Source organism: Tigriopus californicus, chromosome 1 (assembly GCF_007210705.1).
Source record: "Tigriopus californicus strain San Diego chromosome 1, Tcal_SD_v2.1, whole genome shotgun sequence".
Taxonomy (NCBI): domain Eukaryota; kingdom Metazoa; phylum Arthropoda; class Copepoda; order Harpacticoida; family Harpacticidae; genus Tigriopus; species Tigriopus californicus.
In genome coordinates this window covers 5,646,537-5,670,269 of record NC_081440.1, presented here as the reverse complement: position 1 = coordinate 5,670,269, position 23,733 = coordinate 5,646,537, and the positions used below count along the sequence as shown (strand labels likewise).

General features: G+C 43.2%; 3 protein-coding genes across 3 annotated transcripts; 2 read left to right on the top strand and 1 right to left on the bottom strand.

Moving 5' to 3' along the window:
* The first annotated feature begins 399 nt into the window (after window positions 1-399).
* LOC131886490 (metaxin-2-like) lies at window positions 400-3,560 on the top strand. The gene is made up of 5 exons (XM_059234858.1): window positions 400-559; window positions 2,523-2,767; window positions 2,842-2,934; window positions 3,006-3,247; window positions 3,326-3,560. Exons 1-5 carry the CDS (start codon window positions 502-504, stop codon window positions 3,492-3,494), a joined length of 807 nt encoding a protein of 268 aa, XP_059090841.1. The 5' UTR covers window positions 400-501; the 3' UTR covers window positions 3,495-3,560.
* Window positions 3,552-19,857, bottom strand: LOC131886463 (cuticlin-4-like; the record flags this gene model as incomplete). The annotated part of the gene is given in 9 exon segments (XM_059234823.1): window positions 3,552-4,688; window positions 4,761-4,964; window positions 5,038-5,200; window positions 5,450-5,680; window positions 5,871-5,936; window positions 6,059-6,195; window positions 6,484-6,689; window positions 13,572-13,698; window positions 19,774-19,857. Coding segments are annotated over 9 exon segments (1,377 nt in total). The 3' UTR covers window positions 3,552-4,475.
* On the top strand, window positions 6,824-9,040 carry LOC131886456 (SET and MYND domain-containing protein 4-like). Its single transcript, XM_059234810.1, has one exon. It carries the CDS (start codon window positions 7,060-7,062, stop codon window positions 8,941-8,943), a length of 1,884 nt encoding a protein of 627 aa, XP_059090793.1. The 5' UTR covers window positions 6,824-7,059; the 3' UTR covers window positions 8,944-9,040.
* Window positions 19,858-23,733: the final 3,876 nt, after the last annotated feature.

Here is a 23,733-nt window from a genome sequence, read left to right as displayed (position 1 = left end):
GAGGTGGCGTAGCATAATTATTTAGCCTTGGATTTATGATTTTTAGCACCGAGTACATGATAACTTTTTTTTTTAGATTGGTGGAGTTAAAAGAATTTAACAACCATTCAAGAGGTAGGTCATAGTATTGGTCCCTTTAAGAATGAATAAAAGACAATCATGTGGCATGATTGGAGGTTGCGTGAATGGAATTTATCATTCAGGGTCGGGCATTTTCCAGTGACCAATCAAATTCCGATCCATTCTTGGCATCATTGTATTAAACTTATAGATATTAACTGCAAATGATCCCAACAAATTAACATTTACTTTGCTCATTAGGTATTGTATAAGATAGATAAGAGCATTTATGAACACCTAATTCATATATAGACATATCTTATGCTCCTGAATCAGAATATTTTGTTTTGATTGAACCTTGATTCAGTTCTCTTCGTTCATTTATTGAGCCCCCATAACATAGTATTCATCTTTTCCCGATTTGACCGTAAACGTTTTGTCATGAGTACGGCTATCGCCCCGGGAGCCGTCACCGAAGCCTTGCAACTGGAAATGGGAGGTAAGGACCTTGGCGACATTTCTGGCTGAAGGCTCAGAGGCCTGGTCGGGCACTGAATTGCTTGAATAGCGCTAAACACAGAACGAAATCTGTTTTAAGTTTTATTTAGAGACCATCATCGCTTCACATCTTCTATGTTCTCGTCAAATTCTTCTACATGAAATGCTTGCTGAAATAAACGCTCGGCATGTGTTCGTCTAGATATTGAAGTATTAGTGTGTTATTTAAGGTAAAAATTGCTCGAATAATATTTTGATGGTCTTCTTGCTCTGTAGGCTCAGTGCAATCCCAGATCTTTGCCCCCGGTCTGGTCTGTTGTAAAGAGATTTGCTGCTCTTGGATGAAGTTCTCCACTTCACTGGGCCTCTCTCTTGCCGGTCTTCAGCAGGCCCTTTGTTTTGGTTCTGCCATCAAGACTGCCCTCACTTGCATTTCAGAACATTGTTTTGGTGGCAAACGATGGGAGGGTTCCCACATGCCTTTAGGTTCAAATTTAATCTTTTGCAGTATGACACTAGTATATGTGCTTAACACTTCCTCTTAAAGAAATCCTTGAACAGGGACAAAAATTGCCCCGGAAGTTTTTACACCCATTCTGTATTTCCTCTGAATTTCCCCTAACCCTTCATTTTTCCCCGAAAATCCTCGGTTTTGGGTGATTTTATAGTTCAAATTCATGAAATAGAGTTTTTGCCCCAAAATGGCCAAAAAAGTTGAAAACTTAATTTAACCTAAAAAATTATCTTTCCGATCCCTCGTAACAGCGAATCTAGGTAACAAATAACACTTTTTGGGCAGTGATGGGTTCAAGGTCGATCTATGTGGCCTTCCCTTCCCATTTGCAGAGCAGAAATTCAAGAGGGTTTTACCAATCGGTTTTTCTTCCAATGCCGCATTTCAGTTCTTTCACACATGATGATGATGATGCTTTATTTAGGGTCTCGTGAATAGTAGATGAATAGTAAAAGAAAACATTGACGAAAAATGGTTAAGGAATATAAAAGACATAAGACCGATCAAACTTCTGCAATTGCTGCTCGATGGGAAAACAACATATTTTGTTGGAGCTTAGTTGGCGAAGAGTAGCTAGCCTCTTTGTTGTAACAATTTTTTAGCTCGTGAAGATAGAGGGAATACCAGCGTTCGGCTTAACATCAAGATTGATTTTTTTATACACTATTGAAGTTATGGCCTCGCTCCGCCGGTATCCATGTCTCTAGTTAAAGGTTTCATTGGTCGTGAACCAATTGGATTTCATTTAGACAAAGACGCTAAGATTGAAAACTAACAATAACGATTCGTAGACGTGCCTTGCATTCTTCAACAAGAAAGTCTGATTCCAGTTATAGCCATTACTCATTTCAATTTTTGACTTAATGAACGACTGGATCAAAAATATTGCTCTCTCAATGCTTGACATAAATTGCCCTCTCAATTTAACTCTTGGCAGAATGAATGGCCAAGCCCTCTAGTGGCAAGTGCCAACCAGAAGAAGACCCCCTAATGTATTGCCCTTTGATAGAGCATGACTTCAAAATCATTTAAATTGTTAAGATCCTGGATGGTTTTTGCCATCGGTGTCCCTTATTAGGGGGCCCATCATACGTTCACAACTGCTATGGAAAAAGGATCCATGAAATTGTTTCCATTTTTTCAGCTGTTTTTGTTTTTGGATTCTTCATCAAAGATTTTCCCCTTTTTGAACTAAATAAAAATTTCTCCAATAAAAGTTGAAGTTTTTATACTATTTAAACGATTAGTCGTCACGTAGAACCATACTGTTCAATTTATGAATAACCTTAGGTGGTTGTGATTCTGTTTATATTACAATGGCCATCAACTTATTTCTCGATATCAGTTGAAACTCGGGTTCCTTGTCAAAGCATAAAAACCGAAGCTATCATGGAAGCAACAAGTCGAATATGAATAATTATTGACCTGCTAATCCTTTGTTCGCTTTCAGCCAAGGAGCCTTGGCCCGAGGATGCTGAATTCTATCAGCCCTACGAATTGGAACAGATCCTGTTGCCCGACAATGCCAATTGCTTGAGTGTTCAGGCCTATCTGAGGATGTGCGACCTCAATTTCAATCTCCGACAACGCTCCAACGCCGAGCACATGTCACCCTCTGGCAAAGTGCCTTTCATTCGAGCCGGTAAATTTGTTATTGCCGAAATGGATCCCATCATCTCATTTGTGGAACAAAAGGTATAGCAGGTCGATATGACCATTCATCGAGGATTGAGAGGTTTTTTGATTTAAAAAAAGTATCTTCATAATAGGGAATCACGCTCACGGAACATTTGGATTCGTCTCAGAAAGCGGATATGAGAGCGTACATGTCGCTGGTGTCCAACGTGTTGGGCAACGCTGAGGTGAGACCGTAATTTGATCCATAATGATTGTTGTACCCAACAACCATTACCCAAACATTTTTGCTACGTAGGCCTTTGTGTCGTGGAACGATGACACGACCTTGAGCGAGGTGACGAAGAAGCGCTACGGATCTGTGTATCCATGGCCTTTGAACTCGATCTTGAGCTGGCAGAAACGCGGTCAAGTGATGCGACGCTTGAAAGCCTTAAATTGGTCCTCCAAGTCCATGTCCGATGTCCTCAACGAAGTCGAAAATTGTTGTCAAGCTCTCAGCGAGCGATTGGACAACCAGAAATACTTTTTCAATAACAGGTTCGAGACACATTATTCAATGTACCCGTAAATTAGTGACTGGCGTTTAACACAATGGATTGTTGCCTTATTTTCAAGACCTACTGAACTGGATGCCATGGTGTTCGGCCATCTATTTTCTATCCTTACCACGCCCCTTCCGGATAATAGCATGGCGAGTATTGTGCGGAATTACAAAAATTTGCTGGAGCTCTGTCAAAATATTGACAAAGAGTATTTCGATCGAGCGCATGCCACGCCTTTGTGAGAAGTTTTGCGACAGTTTTAAAAGGTTAGCCTTTAGTCAAAAATACACATTTAGCGATTAACAAGACGTTTCTTTTTTTAATTTTCTTTGTTTCGGATACAATTTCTACATGGTTGAACGTAAACAACGACGAGGGAGGGAAGACGTTAATAAATGAGGTGGGGACGGAAATAATTTGGGGAACCAATTCACGGTGTTGATTAAGATTACAAGGATCAGTAATTGGATTGTACGGCAACGGTTGCCCACTACAATGTACACGGGATGATAATGCTTTTTCAGCTGCCATTTCAAGGGGCGGAACTCCTTCCAATTTTCCATTTGGACAAGACACAAAAAAGTAAATCACGGCGTTTTAAGGTACGGACATTGCTTTGTTTGCGGATTATTCATTAATTTCTTCGTCTTCTTCTGGAAGCAAAGGACGGAGTTAAACATGAGGGATATGAGAAGTTAAGGGGAGAATTCTTTTTTTCTTCATTTCAATGCCCAAAAAGAGTGTAGTGTTTTCCTGTATTTGTTGAGAATTGGGAGAGAGTAAGTGAGAAGGAGTAGAAGTAGTAGTTGTAGTTGTGGATGCTGTTAATTGTGTTCTTTGTTTTGGGGGCGATTTCCTTCCATCCATCACATTTTTATGCTGGCTTCAACGCGAAAATCTGGCGTTTTTTTTGCCACAACAGGAGCGGTGGCAGCAGTAATGGAGGCACTTATGGCACGTACGAAAGGATCAGTCAATGGAGATCCTTTTTGGTTGTCACTCTGGATTTGTTCATTCGCCCTAATCAGATCATTCGCAAGTTCTTCTGCATCCGTCTTCATTTACACACATTTGGTTAGCTATCTAAAGAATTAGGAGGGTTGTTTTTCCTGATTTGGGGGGCGGCAGTGAGCGCAATTCCCAACATTCGAGAAAGAGTTCATGTGAAAGATCTATTTTGGGGGGGAAGGGGGAAAGAGCGTTACGATTTCCCAATGGAATTATTAGCTACTGTGAGAATAGGCAGTGTTGGTGTAAGGTCCACTGTAGATGGATGATCCCGTGGTCGAGAGCTCCTTCTTCCTTCGCCGTTTGGAGAGCAGACATAGGATAGCGATGATCACGATCAGGATCAAGACCAATCCTGCAATGGCGATGGCAATTGCGAAATCTCGCTGAGGAAAACAGATCCTCGAGGGGTCATGAGCACGAGCAGCCTAAAATGGAACATGAGAGTAACACCACGAAATGACGTGATCGGGATATTTGTCAGTAGAGAGCTTGCTTACGATTTCATCGGCGATGTTATCGTCCAAGAAATCCTCCTCATCAAACTCGGAGGCCTCGTTGACGTAGAGGCCGGAGAAGACTTTGACCTTGAGATCCTCTCGATCGGGATCGTAGAGCACGCCCTTGGTCTCATCGAACTCGATGGTTTGACGTTTGCGACGACGTTTGAGTGTGTTCTCACCATTTGCATCACAGATAGGGGGCTGTTAAAATAGACCACAGGGATGGTTTTGGATTAAACTTCGTCGTATATGAAAACCGATCATTCGATCTTACCGTATCATCACAGCCACCAGCATGTTTAATGCACAGTCGCACATTACACTGGTAATATACAGATGAGGTGTAGGGGAACTTGTGGGCTTGGAAGTGAACCAAGGCAGTGGTTTTGCTACTACTATACTCAAACTCGCCCATGATTTCGTCCTCCACGGGACATCTACAGAACCAGAACAAAAGTCATGACACATGGACGCACAACCAGGGTCACATTAAGAAAACGGGAAAGAAATAGCCCTCATTATGCTAATCGCGAAGCCTCCACTGATTATATACCGCATGCCATCAGACGAAGAAAATAATTCAAGTCAAGGTCGATCGGACTCGGGGATTAATGAACTCTGTGATCGCTATCATTTTTCGTTCCGAGCCGTAAAGGTCAAATATGCGTTCGTTTGCGTTCGCTTACCCTTCCGAGTTGATGAGTTTTTGCTCTGACCACCCGAGTCCGTCCTTGACGGAGCATTCGGTAATTTGCATTCCATAAATGTCCTGATCATCGATGCTGACAACCAGAGTAAGAGGATCGCCAATCTTGACATCCTCGGCCACGCGCCCGTCAATGGGCTCGCCGTGGTAGATCCTCATGGATGTTGAAGGCATTGCCGCAGTGGCCGTCAACGGCGTTGTTCCCAAAGCGCTGCAACGAAAATCCAGTCAAGAGAATTGTTGTTTAACTTGATTCTGAAAAGTCTATAATGGCGAGCAAGAGGAAAGGAAGTACAGTGTTTGATGAAGAGATTGAAAGTGATCCCTATCCAAGGATCGAAACGATAAAACGGTTGCGAAATGAAAGAGAAGAAGCAATTAAATTAGAGGTTGTCCTGTACCTCAGAACCGAGTCCTGAGCGCCATCTCCCAGACGATCTTTGATAATACTGTCTGACCACTCAAATCTGAGGAAAATAGAAGGTCCAAGTGTTGGTTATATAATGTTTGCGTCTTGTTAGAATTTGCGTCTCATTAGAAAGATGATGTCGTAACACTTATTATTGAACGTGAGTCCGAACTAGCTTACTTGACGTCAAAGTCGGCGTTGAGGATTTGTTGCTGGGTTTTGTAGCGACATCGGATGTGAAATCCGCGACCTTTGTTTGTGACCAATTTTAGATGAGGCTGCACCACGACGGTATTAAAATACTCAATTCCATCCACCTACAAGTGGCCAAAATTATAAAAGTTTAACCAATGACATTTTCTATTGAGGTTGAGATTCTAAAAGGGAAAGACAATCTGCCCAAGGACTTCAGAGGGGCTATTGAGCTAAAAGGTCAGCATCATCATCATCATTCATTCATCGTGCACTGATTAAGACAACTTTACGATACTCTGGCCCACATTCCTTCTCTGGCCTCCCTTTTGAATTCGATCGCCTTTTCCTCCTTTCGTCTCGTAGAAAATTGAACCCCGTTCAAAATTTTGCACTCTCTTTTCTTCTCTTACCACATCGGTGCTCATTGTGTTACAAGAGTGAAGCGGGATTACGTAGATGATGTCGCTCTCATGTCGGATGTATTCACTCATACACGACGAGTTCTTGGACAATCCCTTGGGATAGATCAATCCATTAAAAGATTCCATGTAGCTCTTGATGGTTAAGGTGATGTCCTCGGAGTTGCAAGCAACTCGGACATCCTTCACCACTTCGCCTAAAGTAAAGAAAAAGAGACATTATTGACACCAGATATCATAACTTGAGAAACGAAGCTCAGTCATTGGATGGAGGCGGGATTTGGTGGAGATTTTTTAAGAACAAGGAAATGCAATTGGCGAGGAACTTGCACGAGAGGAAAAGTTTATATTAACATTCCTCCACACACATTATTATGCATCAACCCACCACCATTTCATCTCAAAAGTCGTCAACAACAATAGCATCTTGCATATTGTGTGCGTTTGCTTCCATCTTTCTAGCTGGCTCCGAGCCAAGCGTGCGTTCAAATAGCATCATTCCAGACAGACACTAGAGAAAACTAGGAACTTCCTGATTTAGTTGAAGAACTTCCTTCATTCGCCACCATGGCAACATTTCCCGAAATCTATGACCAGATTCTCAAATCTGTATCCAGCACCAGAGAGGCTCAAGACTGGTCATCCACCAGCGATGTGATAGCTTTGATCCTCTCCAAGGTGAACCAACATCAAGATTTGGAGAAGTTGGCTCGAAAAATCCGAGACAAGAAAGTGCCGAAATTCATGTGCGAAGGATTCCGAGAAAAAGCCAAGAAGAGTTTCCAAGACAAAAACTACGAACTGGCGTTGGCCCTCTACTCGAAACTAATAGAATTCAGCCACGAGTGCGAAGATGAACCATCCGGCAAAGACTTGATTTATCAGGGATTTTGCAATCGATCCGCGACGCTTTTCAGAATGGGTTCCTTTCGCGAGTGTTTGGAAGACGTCGAAGCGGCACTTTGTCATTCCAAAGGAAATAAAGCCGATTATTTATTACACGAGCGCAAAGCTCGGTGCCTTCTAGGCCTTGGGAGTGATATCAGGCAAGCCGAAGAGTGTTTCAGAGTTTCCCTCGAACTCGCGAAACAAGCTCAGGTGGGTGCTCAAATGTTGGAAGCCATGGAGAAGAAAATGAAGCAATTCCTGGACTCGCCACGGAAAGAGGCGGTTCCTCAGGGCAGCCAAATTAGCTCACTGTCGGTCGTGAACATGGCGAGCATGGAACAGAATACTGATATTTGCTATGAACCCGAATTGGGCAGGTTCCTGCGGGCTCGTCGGAACATCGAACCTGGTGAGGTTGTGATCTTCGAGGATCCTTTGGTGGCCTTCACTCAATGCGATGCCCAAACCAAGAAATCAAAGGCCTGTCATCATTGCATGAATTCTTTAGGTCGAGCTCCCTTTCCCAGTCCAATTGTCAAAGGCATTTATTTCTGTAGTTGGACCTGTGTGCAATCGGCATTGGAGGGATACCACAAACACGAGGCCATCATTCTGTCGGACTATGTGGAACACCTCAACATGGAGATCAGCTCCACGTCAGGAGTCATGTTTCTGGCTCTTCGAGCGGTTGTCCTACGCCCTTGGGCATTCTACATGAGTCCCGATGCCCAAGAAATTGCCAAGAACTCAGATACTCAATTCACTGTGAGGGATCAAAAGGATGAATTATTGCACAGAGATGAAGCAGAATTAAGATTTTTGACAAGTCTCGTGGATCATGAGAGTCATTCCGATCCATCGGAACGCCTTCAAATCGCCGTTCGAGCTGTTATCTTGGCCAAAAGCCTGGCATTTACCCACTACGTCCACCACGCGGAAGGTGAGCTTGAGTTTCTGTCCCAACTCCTGTATCGATTCCAGCTCTCAATCGCCTACAACATTCACTCTGTGTATCACGTGGGTGGGAACATTAGTGGGGACATTCCATTGGAGCAAGTTGGCTCAGCCCTCTACAAGGAAGCGGTTTATTTAAATCATTCCTGCTCGCCCAATACCTCCCGATTCTTCTTGGGTAACAAAATCATTCTAGTGGCCAAACGAGTCATTAACAAAGGCGAGGAGGTGAGCAACAACTATGGAATCCATCACGAACAGATGTCACGAGATCAACGACGATCCTTGCTGCGGAACAAATACAAGTTCGAATGTGGGTGTGAGGCATGTGAGAGGGACTTGCCGATCCTCCCACAGATCCCGATTTCCTTGCCCAAAGGACTTGGAAAACAATTGGACCGACTGCTTCAAAGTTATCAGCGATCTTTCCAAAATGGAGATCTCACCCAAGCTCGGATGGAGTGTGAGCGCTATTTGAAGAAACTCCACCGATCCGGAGTGGTCTCACCTCACAAGAACTACAATTTTGGGTCCATTGCCCTCAATAGTTGTTGGTGGGCAATGATTGCCCAAGAGTCAGAGACAAAGGATGCCATTGGGCACCTGTAGCGAATCTCAATTGGATCCGTCCATTTTGGTCGGTGTCTTTATTTCCAGTGTACATGAGAAAATACCATTCCGCAACAGCTCATTAGCTAAATTGGAATTCATTACACTTTTTTCTTCTTCCACTGATTCCCTCCACAGTTACACGCAAGAGTAAGTCCGTGCAATTGGTCGTCGTCGTCGTTGTCGTCGTCATCAAGATCTCGACAACGTACATGATCGAGAACATGATTGTTATGCAAGGTGATTGAATAACGATTCAGAATCTTGGCCCAAGCCCAAACGTCTTGTAGCAAAAAAGGTAATTGCACGCGATTTGCGATTTGTCCTCAGGCTGAGAACAGGAAGATGAAAAATCATGGTGTTCTTGGCTTGTCTTCCTTCCATGCACCAGCGTGGTTTAACAGTTTCGAAAATAATGGGTAAGTTGGGTATTCTGTCGTCTTTTACTCGAGTTTGAGCTTGGGCTCAGCTTTACTAGTACATCGGTGATGGTCTCTTGGGGCTGAAATGGCGGATGAACAAAATCATCTTCACGAAGAGGCAGAGGGCAATTTTCAAGCACTTCATGAAATTATGATCTGTGTCGCGTCTTCGTCCATTCACTTTAAGAATTGAAACACCACCAACTAACTATTAAAGCATGACCCATCATTTCAATGGGCCTGAGGGGGCTGGAAAATGCTCAATTTAGTCCATAGCTCGAACCTTGTCCAATTGGCAGTCATTATCAATAATGAGATTACACCTTACATTATCCACCGAGCAACATCCAAGTCAAAACGGTCTCTCTCCAACTTTAAGAAGCCAAGAATCTAACGCTATGCTTCATACCGATAGCCATAAGAAGAGTTTCCACTCAAAATATTGGAGAACTTGAGAGTTCAGAGCTTTTTGCTTCGCCAATGCAGACAAGGCCCCAATTTCCGTATTAATTCCCACCATTAGCCAGTGAGTTCAAACTGTAACTACCGACCTCGTCAAGTTTGCAGCAATCATCCACTGGCAACAAAATCACATCCAATGCTTCGAGGGCCTGAACTTTAAGTTCAACTCTGGATCACTTGGGTTTGACATGGCCAACCGCAAGGAGATTTGCACTTTTTTTCCGGCATCAACTCAATCATCGTCAGTCATTTGAGTCATTTCACTCATTTCACTCATCATGCGTATGAATGGATGGAGTCGGGACTCTTGCACTTACGAAACTGGTCGTGCTTCATCCCAAAGGGCCTCCTGAGCTCTTCTTCAATGCAGTCGACAAGAAAAACGTCTGGCCAATCTTGCTCTACTGTAATGGTGAATTTCGCCACCCCAAATGAGGGACAAGTCATGAAGCGGGAAAGTTTGATGATGGTGTGTCGGATGAAGAAGACATCACCTCGAATTCGTTTCGGGCGATGACTTTCTTGGCGGGTGAGGATTCAAAGGCGGTCTCCATTCTTCAAGGCATTTATGTGTTTCCACGAAAACTAGCACAATGAGGCCACAGTCAAGTACAATGCTTGTGGATGGAGTTTGTAGCTGTGGTAATTGTAGTAGGTTGAGAAAATTGCACTTACAAGCCATTACTCGGCGAGATTCACTGGCCTTTTGTTTGAAGCTAAACAGAAAAGAACCGTTTTACACTCGGTCAGGATTGCCTAGCTCTTCATTAGAGCAAAACACACAATTTAGGGATGGACCCCAAAACGCCTACGACACAATCCATCCATGTACCACCCTTTCCCATGTTGTTCAAAGATGTACAAAGAACTCCAAGATGGATTCTCCTTACAGCATCTTACCACATACAACTGCAATTTCCCTTCATTTGAAGTGATCCTCTCTCAACAACATCATCGACCCCCTCGGCCGCCAAACGAAAGTCAGTCTAGGCTTGGACAATGATGACTTTGAAATTAGCCATGAGCCCATCCATGACCATGACTCGACCTAGATCTGCCAATCAAGAAACACACTGCGTACAGTATACACCGCTCGGTTTTCTCGTGATGAACTAAAAAAGGCTCTTCAACCTTAAATGGGGCTAATCCAAAGTCAAGTGTTTGGATGCACCTTTTTGCTATTTCAAAGCCTTTCGAGTTCAAGTCAGCACAGACTAGATCGTTAGAGACAAGCATGCACTTTTAGCCCGATGTCGCAAGCGCAAGCGAGAGACATATTTCATTTACTGAAAACATTGGGGCTGATATGTGAAGGGTAGAAAGACAACCACTGTCTTCAGAATGAATGAGACCCCCATTTCTGGCACATGACGTTTCGAAATCTCTCAATGTCGAATGGTGGACGAAAAAAGGCAATTTCCTCGCAGCACGACAAGCCGATCTGCGTGTGTGCTACTGTGCCAAAGCATGGAAATTCTCGGATTCGCCCATTACCTTCTCGTTTTTCCCCTCAATCCCCAATCTCAATCCCTCCTAGGTGTCGTCAATTCAGGGGGAAAAATAGCACTTTGTAACCAAAGGAAGGTTGGAAGGTTGGAAGGCTGTAAGGCAGACAGACAGGCAAGCAGGAAGGAAACAACAACATATGTGGGAACACTTGAACAGAACACATGGACAGAAATTGCATCCAGAAATCGACCAGAAATGTTCGAGTGTCTGTTGAGGTTCGTATTGAGAATTGGGATGGATGGATAGATGGAAGAGGAAGTTCAAAGTGGCAATTTCCACCCAATACATGAGCAATACGTAATGCATTGGTGCGGAGGAAGACAGACACAAACATTGATGATCAACCGCGTGGCCAGCAATTAGTTGAGGGAAAAAGTGCTGCTTTTAAGAATCTCGGGAAAGAACAATTCTATTGAACGTTTTTTTTGTCAAATTTGGTGGAAAAAAAAACAAATCGAGGGACTTGAAGTTTAGAATGTATGTAGTTGGTGCAAGCAGGCAAGGGCCATAAGCAAGTAATCAAGCATAGTGATCGATCAATTCCAACTGATAAACGCCTGAGATCACTTGTGCTCAAAGAATACGGCAATTCGATTCAGAATTCATTTGGATGTGCCTAAAAGCTCTGTCGACTTATTTTGCCTCGAAGGTGGAGGCGAGCCAGGTTTCGAATGTTTTTCAAAGAGGGACTCGATCAAGATAGAGGAATTTAGGCTAGAGCGGACTCCATATTCTTCCTGAATCTCAGGGTTTTTTTTTGCTTCAAAACTTGGCCATGCCGTTAGGGATGACGAAGGATATAGCATACCATACATAATTGATTGATTGTAGGTGCATACTCGGATAAAAAGAAAGGACGTCATGATCTTTCTAGATAAATTAGCTTTATCCTCATCCATCGAAAGAAGACCTCCGCCTCACAACGAGTATGCATTCATTGGTTTTCAATGTCAAAGTCAAGACTCTTGGAAAGTCGACAGCAAGAAAATAGATCAAAGCAAGACAGACAAGGGCAAAAGTTGACAAATCTAGATGAGATGGTTCATTTTTTTTCCTTTTGGCTCACCACACAATACGGGACTCTGCAGTTGGCTGGCAAAGTTATCATTGAGTAGTAAGTATCGCTCAATGGGAAATGGGTGTTCACAAAACAATGGAGGTTAATTTTGGCTCTTTCTTCCACTGCTGTTTCTTTCAAACTTGATTTGGGTGGTCTTTGCAATACTTCAAAAGACATGAACTCATCGTGAATCAGCACTGAAAAAAATCGGCCTTATTCGGCGAAACTTTGAGGGAATTGGATAACATGAGCTGAACAATGGGAACGGCGAGAATGAACGAGATCATCTCCAATGTGCAAACATTCACGCATGGAGATTAGAATAATTAGCCTCTTGGGGCCTACATTTCTGGATGCTATGTTGACTTCTTAGGGTGTATTCTAGATTTTAGACAGTGCTAGGAGTATGAAGCAATAGTCTAGAGACAAAAAAGTAGTCTATTCCAAGACTAATGGTCTCTCATCTAGAATAATTCTAGTGTCAAAGTCCTACCAGGATGATTGGCTTTAAATGAACCACATAACGTCCGATGCCTCTTTCCACCTCATGAGAAAGTATTGTTGCGAATTAAAAAGAACAACTTGAAAGGAAAAAATAACAATCTGTCCTCTCCCTTTATCTCATTCCGAAGTTCAGTGCCATAACTTCAGAAGATTTATTTCCTGAACGATTCCACTGAACAGCCACATTTAAGAGCCATTTTAAAGGTCAACCCACGAAGGTTTGGAATTGATCCCATTTAAAGCCATAAAATTTGGCTAACCAAGTATTTAAAGCAAGACTTATGAGCTGGACATGTTTGGGAAACACCGTAAGTAGTTTCGCTTTCAAAACTAAATTTCGAAATAAGTCATAAATAATGGTTTCTCGAAAAATCAGGTCAAAAGCTTCCAGTTGTCAAGATGGATCACCATTAATAAAGCAGAATCCTTGAGCTTAACTCTAGGGGTGCCAGATCATTAAGCGTTTGAGCAAAGGCCCTCACTGAATCCTGAATCATGCCAAGACTTAAGACCGACGAAGTCAATCACTTTGACCTTCAATCGCTTTCTCCGCCAAAATGGGGAGCAATTCTTAAGACTCGATCGACTTCAACTGCATTACTCTCTTTTGCCAGATGGTTGATATCCAGAGATAATGCCTTGTATGTAGTAATGAATGAGTGGTAACTTACGTCTCTGTTTTTCCTTCAAAGCCTCAAGATCGGCGATCTCGGCTTTGAGTTCGTCGGCGTCGATGTCTCCATTCAGTTGAGCCCCGGTCACATCCAAACAGACAAGAAGTACCCAGAGAAGCGGGACCTGAAAAGTGGAAGTACTTACAGTCACTTCGAGACAGGATCGCACACACAGTATTGAGATGTATTGGCATCCAGGGGATATCGAAGCCTCATGCAGGCCAATAACAATTTGTCAGTCAAGGTCACTCTGCCCGTGTTTGGTAGGTAGCATCGTTAACTCTCCATGGCAGTCCCGTTCTTCACTTCCCTCCCACATTTTCTACTTCTAAAGCCATGACGTCATTGAATGATGCTAAAAAGTCCAGTCAATCTACCCACGTGTTTCAATTAATATTCATCGGATGAGAGCAAACTGGAATGGAAGGGTATCCAACAACGCAAAGGTCAGATGGTCAGGGGGGAGTTCTGATCCATGACATGTTGTATGGAGTAGAGTTCAGAGCAGCTTAGCTTCGTGAAGTGAGGGCGTTTTTTGTTTTCTAGGAAAAACACGGATCAGTGTTCAGAACGAACCTTTTTTTGGTACAGTGACGCGAGATCAACCCTGCAAGGTGTAGGTGAGCAAAGCTCGCTATTGATAAAAGATCTTTCTCCCTGAAGGCAAACTCGTGTACATAATTCAAGACCACTCTCGACTCCTATCTGGGTAAATTATCTTTCAGTTTCGGGGAAATACACCATCACGAACAATTTGAATATTTAAGCCCTGGTAGAAGTGCAAGATGGTCTCCAACTTGATCCCTTTCCATATAACTTGGTCGTTTGCTGAATATGCTTATCGATCCAATCCAAGGGTAGTCCAAGATAGATGTCAAGCGATATCAGGCTTCTCAAGGCAGGCATTCACAACTTAGAACCCTTGTTACGCAGTGCATCACATCATGCATCAACTAGTGCAATGGAAGCAACAACAATTTTGAAGTCCGAGAAGAAATGAGAAAAGAGTACCCTTTTACTGACAGGAACTATCAAACACGCTCTAGCGTCTGAAACGGTCTCTATTCAGCCGAGCTCAGAAGAAAAGATACATTAACCTGACTTTGTGTAGGTTCAATTAGTCAGAGGAGTATCCATCTGAAAAAAGACCCTGAAAGGTCCATTTCCTAAAACAATGAAGACAAATTGCCCGATCGAAAATTAGGTTTCCGTAATCTCGTCTCGGAAATTCATGAACCGTGCCCAGGCTCGAAGTTATGCATTCTATTCTTCATCACGTCGCCCCTGACTATGAAGAAGTGGTGCTCGGTTGAAGAGTATATGTATGCAGTGGTTGTACTAGTTCAACCATTCTCGCAGTTCTACCGTGTCCCTCTGACCTTGAGCAGTTTCTTCAGTGTTCGCTCGTTTGAACTTGAAAATTTGGATAGAGGAATGCCCTTCCGCTCTCTGTTGAGTTAGTCATGGAGACCTCAACCCAGAGAAGCGACAACCCACCTGGCCTTGTCAAAGCGTAGACAGGATCCAGGACTTGACAAAAAGGGGATTGTAATTCAAATCAACTGTCATTCGTCTTGAGAACAGTGCTCTACCTTCATTTCCACAAGTCATCCTCATCCGAATTGGTTTCGAGCAACAAAGCCAACAAGTATTCTACAAGGCTCAATGGTACAAGTGTATCATGAGTGCGGGGGATTTTTTGATCTAGCTGCTCAAAAGTCCTGCTTACGGATCCGAGTTCGTACTCTACCAGCTCAGCGGGATGAGGAAGTGACTACTTGAGAAGGGTCTTTCTTACTACGACTCACATCTTACGGGTTCCTCGATGCTAGGTCAATGCAGAGAGCAATGTATGTCGACAAGCACACTCACAATCGCATATGTAGGTGAACGAACATCTGGCATGTACTAATGTACATACACTTGCGTTTGTACTATTGAAGACTGCCTTTTTATGGTCCTTCAGCTCCAAGTGTCAAAGGATTGGCATCATTTCCTATGTCACCTCCATAGGAAGTCGAGCTATCCTTGGTCAAAGGGCCCTGACTTCTTTCGGACCACGACCAGAGCCCTTCGTTCTCCAGGCGAGCAGGGATGCCCTAAGCCTAGGCCTACGCAAACGACTGGTCGAATGTAGTACTACTACGTATATAGTACGAGACTAAGAGATTCGTTGCGCTTTGAGAGACATGAGAAGCGGAAAGAGGCAACAACAGCACGGACGCCGTGGACTCGAGGATAGATCCGCACCAGAGTCATGGTTCAAACATCAGTCGAAAAGAAATAAACCGAAATAAGTTTTTGCAACAGGGAGCGAACAAGATGTTCTTTTTTTGCCAAAGACCACAAACTATCGCCCTATAAATTCATTTAAAACAAGCACATGTAGCTCAGAAACATTTTCAGCAAATAGGTTCTCGTCGAAAACAATAACTACCCTCCGCAGACTTTTGCTCGTTTGCATTTTAGAATATGATACGGTTAATTGATTATTTACCAAAGAGATGTGAAAAATGGTTCAGATGAACTCCGTTCCATTGCCAACCTCTTCAAAATCAATCATGGGAATGGAGCACATTTATTCAAGCTGGAAATTTGAGCGGACCCCCATTCACATCGCATTCTCATTTGCATGCTTTGACCTCGAGACAACAACCTAAATTGGATTTTCTTCGTCGTCTCTTGCTCCGCTCTCTAGTTTCCTCGCTGTCATTGGAATGATTTGATTATCAACCGAATTCTCATGGTCGCTCGATCTTCTTTGAAACTCCACCGATGACTTTGGGCTTCCGTTTGCTTTGGTCCTCTCTTGCTCTAGGTCTAAACCTGCCAAATGGTTCTCAAGACCTCATCAACGTCAGATTTTGCATGCAAAAATTGTGACAAACATCATGACTTGCAGAGTACGAACATTGGCCGCTTCCTTCCTCTCATTTGCCGATCGGCTTCAACAATGGGATACCTATTACCGCAATGTTCCCTGGGTACCACGAAGCCGAAAAATCCCTGGATGAGAATGAAACATTATCTTTCCTTGGAGGCACTTTCACGCCAAAATTTTCCACGGCCTCTTTGAGGTTTGGAACGGCCAAAGAAAGAGGGCTCAATGAACCAAAGATGTCAAAGCCAAGTTTGGTTTGGACCTTGAATGCTCGCTTGAGGATCGACCAAAACTGAACTTGTCCTTCAGGGATTGATATTTCGGTCACTTCTCTCGACTCAGGGGCGACAGGACAATCGGTTTTCTTGGCTCATTTTTTGAACACTTGGATAGCCTCAAGAAGGATTGTGTGCTATGTAACGGGTTCCTATTCCAGCATCTTAGAGGCAGGAGGCAAATATGCGTGGAAGTCAATCAACATTAGGCACCATGAGGGCGGCTTCCAGTCACTCACAAAAGCAACTTGTCATGACGAGGTCACGTTATTCAAATGAGTTTTTCTTGGCCACTGCCCTGAACCCAACTCCTCTTTGGTTCAGGAGTGTAGTTCAAAATGTCAGCAGAAGTCAGCCGTACAAAGGTACTGTAGCTTTGCTCCAGTTCAATGAGCGAGCGAGTGTGTATCCTCGAATTCGGTGCTCTTAATTTCCCAAGCCACAATGATTCGTCATGGAAGTTTCTCATCTCGCGAAAAAACCGGGGACTGATGTTTAAACACAACAAAAGAGGGGACTATTTTTCCTCCCCTTAGCGACACATGAGATTTCAAGGACTGGCGTATTGTTGCTCCCCTACGATTATCTCGAAGAAGCTCTTAATGTCATTTCTAGCTTTGCTACGAATTTTCCACATGATTTTCATGTGGCCCTGAATTTGCCTACCAGAAAGGCCCCTTTTGTTGACCACTACACATGTTTCAAGGAACCTGACCTTGGCAAAGATAGAAACATCCCAAACATCCTATTCATAATATCCAGTTGTCAATGATGCCCACTACAACTCATATGGCCCACGTGAATGGAACTGTACCTTCTACAGTTTCCATTAGGGCTCGCAAATCAATTTGGGAAGTTCGGAGGAAGTCTCTGGATGAAGTGGGAATGGTTGAGCCCCTATTCCCTAAAGTATGCGGTGTGATTGCATGTACTTCATCACGACCACGACGACTAGGATCAACCGTTTCATCATTGACTTTGACTTTTAACTATCTATCATGCTTATCAGAAATTGAACTTTGATTTCCCAGATGAGGAGGCCCTTTGCAGCGAGCGAACTTTCAGCTTTGATAATGGAGAAGGAAAGGTAGAAGGAGGAGGAGGAGGAGGAGGAGACGGAGAAGAAGGATCCATTCAAAAATCTATTGAATCTTTTGCAAGTCTTCAAGGATAATCATCTACGAACAAGAGGCGGCTCCAAAAGCCAAAAAGCTCCGTTACTCAACCCCTCCAACCAAGTAAAGCCGAGGATTTACGTACAACACGATAACACTTTTGTGAATAGAAGGCTCGATTCCATTTGATTAGCACTTAGCAAGTTAAAAAAAAACCAAAGAGAAATGCTGGCAACCAAAAGAGGGTCTAAGGAAAAAGCCAATATACTGCCAAACCGGCCACACCCATACTCGGATTGTGCGTATTTGGCTTTGAAGTGCAATCACATTACGAGGGTGGAGGGATGAAAAGCTACTCATCCTCAAAAGTTAACACAAAGCCATGGTTTGTTATCACCCTTTCCAATCGCCTGCTAACGAGTACATCGTTTTGCTCGAGGAGTGTGAACGACAAGTCACTCCAATCCCACTTTTTTGAGTCCACCAAATATGAGAGTATCACCGTTGGTTGTTCACAAAAATCCCACTCAAAAAAGGAGACAGAATTGAACAAAGACGACTTCTTCTTTGGGGTTTTGCGTGGGTGTTGTGAGGAGAGCTTCACTTTGGCCAACAGACCCGGTTCTTGGAAGTTCGCTTTGGGCGGGGAGATCTTGCTGATGATAGTGTGGCTTGCAACTATTGTCAGCTGAATGTAAAAGGTTCTAGGGGTAATCAAAGGCAACACCAACGCCAACGCTGCTGTTGTTGACCAAAAACGCCCCAAAAAAACGACGAAAGGGCTTTGAACCGTCTTGCTTTATCGTTTATCTCCAGGTCTCGTTGAAAGGAGAGTTATGGTCCGATGATGTAAGGGCTCTGTCCCATCTCCCAGTTCTATGCTTCAGCATAACGAGCGGTCGATAACTTTGATTTTCCAATGCTTCTTCCAAGTTAACGAGTTGTTTAGCGAAAGGTAACTTGAATCAATGACAATCAGAAAGTTATGGTACGAATGATGAGGCACATAGGAATTCATTAAAATACCAATCCCTCATTTCTGGGCAACAAAAGAATGTTTGCAATGATTCATAACTTCGAGTATTTACACCCATTACCAGACAGTTACCATTTTGTGGTCAATTTACAGGCCAATCAATTATTATCCCAAAAGTCAAACTGTTTTGGCTACGCCTCTGTTCATACTGATGAACTAAAATATGGCGGTTAAAAATCCATCCAGCGACACAATAGTTAGATGTCGGTCACGTATCCCGTCTACATACTGTAGAATATAGTTGCAACTGAGTCAAAGCTTTTCCCAGGGCTGTCACTTTTGGACGATTAAATGTCAATGAACTTGATTCCTTCGTATGTAATGAACGAATCGACAAGGCACACCTGTCAATAAATTGCATTCTCGCCCCACATTTTGCCCTCGTAATAATGCCTCAATTCTATTCCAGAAGGATGATTTTCCTTGAGCAGTCAAATTATGTGTCCATACTTAGTCACAAATGCAACCAACTCGAGTGTGGGCGGAATTGCCCCCAAGATCCTGCATAAAATCTCAACCGGCTACTACCAAGCCAATCCCAGCCCACACCAATCATGGCTCTGCTACGCTTCTAAGCTCACATCAGGTGTTTGTGTGCGAATGAGTGAGTGAGCGAGTGAGTGACGTCAGTCCGATGAACACATTTCAAGGTCTTTGTTGCCTTGGGTGACTTCACTCGATCCTAAGCCGAGGATAGTAAGACGGGGGAATCTAAGTGGAAGGCGCGAGCGCGATCTGGAATGGTTTTGATAGTGTTGTTGATGGTCCCTGGATGAGACATCTAACACCTGTTTCTATAAATAAACTATGACTTGCTTCATGAGAGGGGATACAGGATATCGACTTGGCACTCATTTTAGAGGAAAAGATAATGGTTTACAATTGTCCTTACCAGATGAGCAATAGTGATCTTCATTTTCATGTTTGGAGTTCTGCTTTACGAGCGACGTTGTCTTGGGTTTACTCGGATTCGGCACTGAAAATGATTCAATCACAAAATGCTTTTAAAACGGAAGATAAACACACATGAGTTGTTGGTCAGACATCAAGCAAGGAAGGGGTTAACGACAGCAACAACATTAAGCGTTGAAATCACTGCACTTCACCAAATACACACTGAACATTGTTGACTTGTCAAACCTACCAAATGTTGCTTTATGTCATGGTTCTGAACCTCATTATTCAAGGCACTGTTGCCATTGTGATGGCCACCTCGAAATTTCAGCTCAAAAGGAACACACACGCAAGACGATTTGACAATCCTACTTCCAACACTTAGCCAGGCACCATTCCGAGCATTTGAAGCTCAAAGGCAGAACTAACTAATAACACACAGACTCACATCCATCGCCTTGCATATGTTTCCCCGAGGAGCACATCGAAACAAGCAGCACTAGTAGTCGTAATAGCAGCAAGAGCAGCAAGCTAACAACAACCAAGGAAGGAGCAAGCGGTCCATCCAAGAAATGGTCGCCGGCGAGGACCACGATAGCGACGACAAACCCGCCCCTATTCGGCTTTAAAATTTGACAGGGAAGCAAGGATTGCTCGAGCTCATGATATGGATACACGAGATTGAGAGAGGGCCTGCTTGCTCCAGAGGCTAATACACATGCGTACAAGTACGACCAATCCTGTTGGATGCTCGACAATCATTCAAAAGATAGGTCTTTAAAAGCAACGGCTTTAGATGGATGACCGTAAACAAAGGTATTTGAAGAATGGGAACAATTTAAATTGATTTAGGCACAAGTAGCCAATGTTAACTTACTGAAGATCAGCAGTGAGGAATCACTACATAGCAATGAAGTAAGGCTTTTAGTCAACTGTCTTGTTCTTTTAAAGTATTGCGTCCCTTTATGAGCTCCTGTGGCATTTAATCTTTCCATTATTACTCGTTACTGCGGCTTACTTTCAAATATCTAGCTTGACTCCCCCCCCCAAAAAAAATAAAAAAAAATAAATAGCTAATACTTAAATTAGTGAAGCCCCAGGAATTACATACCAAGCAAACTCGGACTTTGAGCACCCCTGCCCCTACAGTTCTAGGAAGTCTGCCATGTAAGATCTATCATATTCAAAATCACGCAAAAACAACGTCAGATAATGCAAATTAAAGATCCACAAAAGAACTTGACGATTTCATTTACCTTAGCTTAAGTAAAGCTTTCTGTTTTGATACACTTAATAATGGAGGATTGAAATCAATTCTTTCTTTTCTTCAAATTTACACCAGCCACTCAGGGACTATGAACCAAAGTAAATTGGAAGAACACATTTCTTTCCAAATGTTCACTTTCCTGCCAAATTCTTTCTAATAATCACACCCAAATGCTAAGGATTATCCATTTGATATTTGCTCTGACGCCATGACTAGATTAATGCCATTCCAAAGGGTCCATCACAACAGGCTGTAACTGTTGAACGCACATTTTGCCTCAGCTCTGAGTGGCAATTCACTCTTCGCGCATGAACCAAGAATCCTTGTCTAGAGGAGGAAGACGAGGACGAGCGAAAGAGCGAGCTCGCGACAACTCAACCCCGGGCAAGGATATTTTTGAAGATGGAATCATCCAGAGTTCTGAGCATGACAGAAGTTAGAGGGAGCGTTTTAAAACCTTCCACGGGCATGGGGAGAATTCCGTGTCTGAAAGGTATTAACCAGTCGGGCCAATAAATCAGACACTTGAGTCTGACAGGCTAGGTCATGTGGTCATACCGGTCCAGCCCCATTATCAGCTTTTCATAAAGAGACAGTGGTACGTTTCACCTTGAGCTTTTCATGACCATTCGATTCCCCATGAGCAAAAAAAGAGGCAGTAATTACATTGACAAACGATGCTTGAGACGGACACTAACATCACCTTGTGGGGAGATATTTGGCATGCTTGAATGGTTCTCAGCATCATCACCAATATTGGAGGGATCGACCTACTTGGTAATCAACTTTTCGGGAGCTAGCAAGCGTTACTAGGACAATATCTCGTAAATTCCTTTCCGCTTGCCAAAGCCAGCACCAATTGGTAACAGTCAAAACAATGAGCTCGGAGGAAGTTACCCCACATGAAACTATTTGTACAATTTCAAGAACGGTTTTGTGGTTCTCGAGATCATGCTTTAAAAATACAAACCGTGAAGAAATTTCTTGAGCCTCGACCTTCAATGTGTCATCGTTTTTTTTTACTTCTGCTGCGAATCAGCTCATTCAATGTCATTGGAGTTCATCGGGGTCTCTCTCATATCATTAAGAGGCAACAATTTGGTGCAACGTTTCAACAGGTTAACCAGGAGGGCATGCTCATCAGTCTCCCATATAATTTGACATATCGCAGCAACAATCCCCAGATTCCAAGTGAACTTTTTACTCGTCTTCTTCGACCTAGCCGAGTAGCTTCAAACTCATGGCCACATTCATCAGGCCTTATGAGCACGACAACTCAGGAAATAACTGACGTAATGACATCGAGTTGAGCTGCTCAAAGTGATGGAGAGTGCTTTAATATCATGCCTGTGAATGTGGGTACATCAAGACGTAGAACAGAGCACGACACCATTAGTGACATGGGATATATCCCCCAATGGAAATGAAATTGCTCGTTGTTGACACGGAGATGCTGTTTAGCAAAATCCATTAAACCTGAGTCAAGCGATGACACAGAGATTGTAAAAGTTACATTAATGCAATGAGCTGTGGGTGATGAAACATTGTGCAATATTCAACTAAAGGTCTGCTTGAAATGGTTTCCTTCATTCCTTGCATCCAGGAAACACGTCTTCAGTCAAAGGGCGACAAATTAAAAACGAAGGTCAAGGTAAGATTAAACGCAAGCTGATTTCTCTCTTCAAAAAGGGATGAACAGTGCAATATGGACATGCTCCTTTTCTTTCAAAGAGGGCATTCGCCTTATTGAATTGAATTCAATATGTTCAAAATCGATCTCGAATGCAACGGCTCAGTATTGGACGTACGAGTAATTTTTCTCCCTTAGACACAGAGTGTGGGCGTATCATGCTCGAGTGGTTGCAAGTTGGGGCCCACAAAAAGTGCAGGCCTACTCTAGGCCTTTAGGGAGCTTCGTGGGTCTAGTTTGATATACCACTACTGTATACACATATGCCTGGTGGTGCAAGTAGGCGGCCCACACGTTGTGTCTTCTGGTGGGTTGGAGCTTCCTTCTCTGTCTCTACGTAACGTTGCCTAGTAATGACCTCTAAATGTGGACAAACCACCTGAGAAAAAACCCTGGCTTCGTCTACTCCCACATCTTTCAACTATAGAATGGTCACATTGTACAATCTGAACGAAGCAAGGACCTGGCATGGTACAATTCTCCAGGGACATCAACTTTCGACAAACCCAATGATTGGTTTTGTTGGTTTGTTGGCTTTAAGCAGATTGGTTGGAATCTTCAAATCTTTGTTTTTTTTAATGGTTGAGGGGTGAACGAGTAAGAGCTTTTGATTCGTTATGATAGGAGAGTTTGCCATAGAAACAGGATGACGATGACACAAAAGTTCTTTTAAGAAGCAAGTAGGCTCCAGGTGGTTTGTTTGGTTGCTTGGGTGTGTATGAATGTAATGATCGTAATTATGGTTACGTAACGTGCCTAATTCGGGCCTTTGAGGAGTAATATTCATGCCCAAGCCGACTTGCAAACAAACCATCTGGGAAATCTGGAGTTAAAATCTGGCAACTAAATAGCATTTATGGAGCTCGCCATTTCCTTTCAGGGTCTTTTCTGTAAAAGCGTTGATCGATTGACTTTACAGGGATCAAACTGGAACTGACTTCATTATTTTCTCGTTGCAAACATTCTAGATTTGAAGGTGTCAACCGTGGTGATGATTTAAC

Bases quoted from the DNA above. Each gene is read 5' to 3' on its own strand.
- LOC131886490 (XM_059234858.1), top strand. From the start codon at position 502: ATGAGTACGGCTATCGCCCCGGGAGCCGTCACCGAAGCCTTGCAACTG. The intron at 560-2,522 runs GTAAGGACCTTG...GTTCGCTTTCAG, and splicing joins CTTGCAACTGGAAATGGGAG to CCAAGGAGCCTTGGCCCGAG. The intron at 3,248-3,325 runs GTTCGAGACACA...CTTATTTTCAAG, and splicing joins AAATACTTTTTCAATAACAG to ACCTACTGAACTGGATGCCA.
- LOC131886456 (XM_059234810.1), top strand. From the start codon at position 7,060: ATGGCAACATTTCCCGAAATCTATGACCAGATTCTCAAATCTGTATCC.